At 37.8% G+C, this 7,262-nt stretch overlaps 2 protein-coding genes across 2 annotated transcripts in view; one reads left to right on the top strand and one right to left on the bottom strand.

The window, feature by feature from the left end:
• Nucleotides 1–2,016, bottom strand: part of LOC110027879 (anaphase-promoting complex subunit 10) — a 21,694-nt gene extending 19,678 nt beyond the window's left edge. The window contains exon 1 of the mRNA XM_020729497.1: nt 1,347–2,016. Within this exon, the coding sequence (XP_020585156.1) occupies nt 1,347–1,540 (194 nt within the window). The 5' untranslated portion in view covers nt 1,541–2,016. The remainder of the gene's footprint in view (nt 1–1,346) is intronic.
• A 1,543-nt stretch (nt 2,017–3,559) lies between these two features.
• Nucleotides 3,560–6,110, top strand: LOC110027878 (protein FAR1-RELATED SEQUENCE 5-like). The gene is made up of 4 exons (XM_020729496.1): nt 3,560–3,697; nt 4,153–4,725; nt 4,806–5,631; nt 5,689–6,110. Exons 1-4 carry the CDS (start codon nt 3,560–3,562, stop codon nt 6,108–6,110), a joined length of 1,959 nt encoding a protein of 652 aa, XP_020585155.1.
• Nucleotides 6,111–7,262: the final 1,152 nt, after the last annotated feature.

Genomic DNA, 7,262 nt, shown 5'->3' with positions numbered 1-7,262 from the left:
GGCTAGGGCACATCTAAAGTGAAGATTTCTTGGTGGAATCAAGTGAAATTTGCTAGATCCAAGTTCCTTGAGGTAAGAGCTTTACTTCTATGCAAAAATTTTGGATGTTCACCATGTATTTTAAGCACATTTGGAGAAATTTGAAAATTCACTATTCATGGTGAAAAATGAGAAAAAGATCTAAGGAAATTGCATGAGAAGTGTAGATTATACTTTGGAAGTTTAGTTTAGTAATTTAGACTTAATTTTTGAAGTTATTTTTGGAATTTATAAAATTTGTAGAATGGCACCAAGAATAAAGAGGAATAAAGGAAAGAGCCCTTCCGATTCAAGTAAATGTGTTAATTCAAAGGCCCAAGATTGGTACAGTGATGCATTGCAATCACAAAAACTGATTCAGGAGCAATATTTTAGGAATCCAGGTGGAGACGTAGAGGATTTGATTGTTCGCCGACAGTGGGAAAAATTCTACTATTTTGCTGCTGTGGAAGTTATTTCTATTGTTAGGGAGTTCTATGCAAACCTCCCTAAGGCTGAAGATAATAGAGTCATGGTTCAAGGAAAGTTGGTACCTTTTTCATCAGAGGTAATCAACTTGTTTTATCATCTACCATCTGATACATTATGTTCTTATGCAAATTATAGTCTAACTAAAGCAAAAATAGACGAGATTATTTCTTACTTGACTAATGGGAGAGGACTTTGGATGATAACTAATGAGAGGAGAGTCAACTTCCCAACTTCAAAGTTATGTGCACCATCAAAGGACTGACACTATTTTATTTCTATTCGTCTGCTATCAATAAATCATCTCAGTGAATTGACCAGAGAGAGAGCAATGTTAAATTATGATATCCAAGATGGAAAGCTGATCAACATAGGAGCTTTGATTTGTCAGATTATCATCTGTTTTGCCACTCTCATTACTACTGCAGGTCTGGGATTTACTTCCTTGATCTTTTCTTTGTGTGAGCAGGTTGGAGTTAAATATGATAGTTTGGAGGAAGTGATGTTACCTCTATATCCCATCACTATGGTAAATGTGAAGACTTAGGGTCCGTTTGGCGCGGCTGTGGGAAAGCGGCATGGCAAGTTGCCATTATTTTCGACTGTTTGGCGCAGCGGCTGAGGAGCTTTGAGTGACCGCCCGGTCAGTTTTCAACAAAAAGCGGGCCGCAAGTTATACCCCGTGGCCCGGCGTTTCGCGTATTTTCTTACCTTGCTGCCCCGGTCCGATCTCTTATCTCCTCTTCCCCTCTTCACTAGTGAGGAAGTCGCGAGGATCTTGTCCAAGAAGAAGGCATCGACGGGATCAACGGCTGTGAGGATACAAACAAGTCCCAAACCTAAACGAAGCCGCAAATGAAGTGTAAGCTAACTGCCAATAAGTCTCGAGATTGTCATCGCGGAGGGAGAGGACACCGTTACCGGGCTTGCCGGAACTGACGGACATCTCCCTCGAATCATCATCAACAACCAAGTTCGGGCTTCCGGTCAACTTTCCGGCTGTCTCTTCTTCGCCGTCTGACTCTGTAGCCATTATTCTCGACCCCACCGCCTTCTCAGACCTTCTTTTAAAGAACTAACGAAAGCCGCAAGGAAGTAGATCTCACGACTGGCTATTCCTGTTCAAGATCGTTACTGAAATCGGGTCGTTAACGGCCTGTCTAGTAACGGATTTAGGGTCCGTTCACCGCGGCCCGGCGTTTCGCGTTTTTTTTTTACCCTGCTGCCCCGATCCGATCTTCTATCTCCTCTTCCCCTCTTCACTAGTGAGGAAGACGCGAGGATCTTGTCCAAGAAGAAGGCATCGACGGGATCAACGGCTGTGAGGATACAAACAAGTCCCAAACCTAAACGAAGCCGCAAATGCTACGATCCCTCGATGGCGACGTGAGATCTGGAGAAATATATGGATCTGCCATTATGCGACTTCCCTTCTAATGCATAAAAAGAACCACGTACTCCCCCTTTCAATTTCTTGCCACCAGAGTCGTTCTCTCCTCAACCTTAAAGCCGCTACTTTCTCGGCATTTTCATCCTCACGAGGTTGGTTTTTGCTTGGAACAGATTTGTGCAGATACGTACCATTTCTTTGTCATAATTACATCAAGTATTCTATTAATTGATTTCAGCCCTTAAATTTCAAATTTATATTGATAAATAAGGTCTTTCATTATCTTACTCTAGTTTAGGAAATTTGCATATAGGTACAAAAAATTTGCACATATTTTATTCTAATATATCATATCCTTATTAATATTATATTTTTTTTATTTTACTTGTAATTTTATTAATTTTATTTCTTTTTCTTTAGTTCTTTCGGGACTTACTATTAAGTGAGGGTATATGAACTTTCTGTTCTGTTTATAAATGAATTTTTGTTTCAGAAGTTTAAAAAATGTAGTTGTTACAGTCTTTTTTTAAACTGTTTTACCAAACATTGACACAATGATCATTTTTCCAGAAACAGTTGTCCCACAGCTGTTTTCACATAGCTGCACCAAACAAGCAGTCAGCTTCCCCGCAGCTGCTTCCCCGCAGCAGCTTTCTGGGGCAACGCAGCTGCAGCTGAAAAGCTGAGAAGTTGCAGTTACGCCAAACAGAACCTTAGAGCAGGATTTATGGACAAAATAAAGCCGCAGTTTTATAAATCTGGATTCACGGATTTAGGCCTTAAATCTCGGATTTACTAAATCATGTGAATCGGCGGATTTAGTAAATCTGGGACGGGCTTTAGTGCGAAAATGAAGATTACCTTTTGGTAGAAACAGAGAGGAAAGTGGAGATAGATAGGAATTCGGGTCTCTGTACAACGCAATCTTGTCGTTGACTTACCAGTTATCACTGATCGCAAGTGTATCGTGAGGGTTTGGTCACCAAAGAGACAGCTTTGAGCGAAACAAGGAAGCCGGGAGAAGGGAAAAAATTTGTCTACTTAAAATGCATCGCAGCTATGCATGCGATATCTAATCAAAAGACGCCACATAATTTTCGGCGGGCTCCACTGCATTAAATAAATATAATAAATCAAAATATATCCGCGCGTGTCCCATTACCCGGACTGTGATGTAACCCGTTTGTACCTTGAAATGTAACTCTGATACACCCTTCGTATATCTCCCACGGTTGCCTGCTGTAACCCGCTTGCAACCGGGATATACTAGCCATGTACCTTCCGCGGTACAGGTCCATGTAACGCTCTTGTAACCGGAGTATAACCAAGATATACCTTCTGCGATTCAGGGTCTTGTAACGCGCTTGTAATCGTGATATACCCCAGCTATACTCCTGTGCGGGTGTAACTTGCCTGAAACCGCGGAAGCAGCTTTGTACTATCGTTGTAACTCGTGATATACATCGTTATAACTCGATTATAACCTCCATATAACAGACTTTGAAGCCCTTATAGTAGAACAGCGATTGTAACCGCATAGATTAGAGATTGTACCCATGTTGTAGCTGTCATGTAACGTAGGATTATGCCCCTTCAGTTGCAACCGCGCTTGTACCGTAAATGTAACTACGGTGTACATGATTTAAATCTGTGAGTGCGAAGATGGTATTTAAGCAGCTAGGTTTACTGTTTCATTGTTCTCTGGTCATTTTCTCCTGCAGCCGCAGCTTCGAGCTTTTCGACCTTTTGACCTTGAAGATGGAGTACGACTACAGAGAGTGCCGGTTTATGTTCGACGCAGTGCATGATACAGAAGGAGAAGATGGATGTTATCCGGACAGGACATAATAAGTGGAACTTAAAATGGAGGCATGTTTGGAGATGTGTTATTATAATAATTAGTTTAGGATTTTCTTTTATGTTCTTTGTTGTTATGGTTTTCTTATATTTAGGATCTAACTGTTTTTGGTATGCATGCTGTGTTATGTTTCTCATGTTTTTTATATGTTTTCTTATAATTAGTTTATGGTTTTCTTAAATGGAGGCATGCTTGCATAGTTGTATGGTATTATGTGTAATAAAAACAGTGAAGTGAACATTGGAGTAATTAATATATCATTCATTAAACTCAAGTTTTTAGAGGTATAAGCTTTTAGGTTAGTTGAAGATTTTTTTATTTTGAGGTGTCATTATGAAGTTTAGGGATGTTTTTTGAGCTTTCTATTGAGTCTACCATTTTATTCTATTGCTTGCAGTTTGGTGAGAGCAATGGTAGTTGTACCGAGCAAAGAAGAAACATATTTCTTGAAACGTTGGTCCACAATGAGAAAGAAGCTTATGAAGTATATTGTGCTTACGCTCATCAAATTGGATTCAGTGTTCATAAGGATCACGCTACGTTTTGGACTAACTCCAAAAATATCAAGACGAATAACTTTGTATGTGGAAAAACAGGTTTTAAGAAAAAGCTCAAGATTACAGAAACTGTTAAATATAGAAAAGCAGAAACAAGAACAGGTTGTTCTGCAATGATTCGATACGGAGTTGATGAGGAAGGCAATTGGACAGTTAAAAAATTAATTGAATTGCATAACCACTCACTAGCGAACCCCGGTGACAAGCACTTGTTGTGTTCCAACAGAAAGATAAGTGAAGTAAATGCAGATGTGCTTAGATCCATGACACAATCTGAGATGAGACCAAAAGACGTTTTTAACTTCCTAGCCCAAGAAGTTGAGGGTGTAGAGAACCTGGAATGCACAAAGACAGATGCTTTCAATTTCATTCAGAGGGAGAGGAGATGTAGAATTGAAAATGATGATGAGAATGTTTTATTGTAGTTGTTTGCAGAGAGACGTGTCGAGGATAGCATGTTTGAATGGGATTTTGAAACTAATGTGAGTGGCAGACTGATGAGTTTTTTTGGAGCGACGGGACATCCAGGCTTGATTATGACTGCTTTGGAGATGTGATTATATTTGATATGAGTTATAGGTTGAATAAATATAACTTATGTTGTGCTCCTATTATTAGTGTTAACCACAATTGTCAGAATGTTTTATTTGGAGTCGGATTCTTGTCAGAGGAGACGACAGACTCGTTCAAATGGCTTTTTAAAACCTTCATCTGCATCATGGGTGATAATCATCCAATAACAATCTACACTGATCAGGATCAGGCCATGGCTACAGCAATATCAGAAATTTTGCCAAATACAAGACATAGATTATGTCAGTGGCACATATACAAGAAATTGCCAACAAAGATTCATTGCGGCGTGCGAAATAGGATTGTCAGTAATCTTTTTTATAAATGCTTGAGCAAATGCGAGTCTGAAGAGGAACTTGATGATACATATAGGATGATGATTGAGATAGGTAATCTCCAGGACAATATTTGGTTAGATGATATGTACAAGATTAGACAAAAGTGGTCTACAGCTTTTAATGAGGATGTATTTGGAATGAGAATTTTATCGGCACAGAGGAGCGAGTCAACTAATAACATATGTCATGGTGTCTCAAAACCAACTAGTTCTATTACAGATTGTTTCTTGGGCATCGAAAATGTAATGAGAACATGGAAGCGAAATGAAAAAGACGAGGATTTCAAATGTGATCAATATATGATTACTCTTGTCGCGAAGAGCAGTCCAATACTGAGGCAGGCGGCTGCATTTTACTCAAGGAAGTTGTACACAATGTTTGAGGAAGAGTTTATACACGAGTCATGTGGTATTTAATTACATGCATCTACAAACAATGAAAATGAGTTTTTCATTAAGAATTTAGATGACCACATGTTCAACACTACTTGGGTTGTTCACTTCGACAGTTCGAGTTTGGATAGAAAATGCAGCTACAGGAAGTTCGAAATGATGGGGATGCTATGTTCACACGCTCTTAGAGTCCTAAACTTTCTACATATTAAGAAGATACATGTTAAATATTTATTATTGAGATGGTCTGAAAATGCAAAAAAATATGTGTATAACAGTTCTGGGTACATGCATCTGCAACAATCACAATTCTCGCATGATATTAAAGGCGACCTAATTTTCCAAGCACACATGCAGAAAGCAGCTTATCAGTGCACCCAAAAAGCAAAGGGCAATCCAGAAGTTGAGCAGCGCATGAGGGAGTCAATGAAGAAACTGTCATTGGATATTGATGACATACTAGTTGGTAAAAATTCTAGAGATAGGAGCGAATAAAAGAAAAATAAAAAGCCTGTCAACAATGAATCAAATCTTAATGATCTTGCCAAAATGCGGCCGAAAGGTATATCTAACGCGAGATTAAAAGGGTAATGAGAGAAAAATAAAAGATCCAAAGGTATATTCGAAAACTCTAGCCCTTTTTCTTATGTTTCAACAGACCATTAATTTTCAGTCATATGTATTGTATATATAGAAAAACAAAAAAATATTTCAACAACCGAAGAATCAGAATCATCACAGTGTCATCAACTCATGTGCTCACTTCCTGATTTCCTAACACAGGTTCAAATTTAATGGTGATTTGTTCGATTTCATATGTTGTTTGGGGTGGTTTCAAGTTTTATCTAATACATTGTTATCCATTGCAGAATTCATTTATTTGCTCAACGAAATAGAGAATTCTTCATTGCCATGATGACGGAGTCAATCGATACGGCAACAATGCCTCCATGGAGTGAATTTCTGTAAAAGATGTGGTCATCATAGCTGTAGAAGAATTTTATCTTAAGCAAATCATAGCTGTAGAATAAATTTATCTTGTGCAAATAAGTGGATGTTAGGAATTCTTTCTTTTATAGATATTTGGAGGAAGATGCCCGTATGATTTAGCTTAAAGATTTATTATACCAGGAAAACAAGCTCAAATCTACGTGTATGATCTAGATTTTATCATTTAAATCTTTTATGGTCCAGCTTAAAGATCCAGATTTTATCATGTAATGATCCAGGTTTGGTCATGTTTTCAAATTTGATCATGTTTGATCATCTTTTATGGCGGTAATGATCCAGGTTTGATCATGTTTTCAGATTTGATCATGTTTTATAGAGATTTGAAGGAAGATACCTGTATGATTTAGCTAAAGTATACATGATTAATAGTTGCTTTTAACTTTGTAAATAAGCCTTTTACCAATGACATTAAAAGTTTGATGATTTTATGTAAACGATTGAATTTTACAAATGCAATTTTGATCAATTCTATTTTGTGAAGTCAATAAAAAGGAATGTATTACTTTAGATGTTACTCTCTCAAAAGATATTTGATGTATTGCCTGTAATAATGTAATTTTAAAATAGACCATTAAATTTCTTATAAAGTTATTTAGATGCTAGCTGATACAGTCCTTTAAAAGCTAGAAATGCCCA

The sequence above is a fragment of the Phalaenopsis equestris genome, unplaced genomic scaffold (assembly GCF_001263595.1).
Source record: "Phalaenopsis equestris unplaced genomic scaffold, ASM126359v1 Scaffold000460, whole genome shotgun sequence".
Taxonomy (NCBI): Eukaryota; Viridiplantae; Streptophyta; class Magnoliopsida; order Asparagales; family Orchidaceae; genus Phalaenopsis; species Phalaenopsis equestris.
This window is presented reverse-complemented; position numbering and strand designations above follow the sequence as displayed.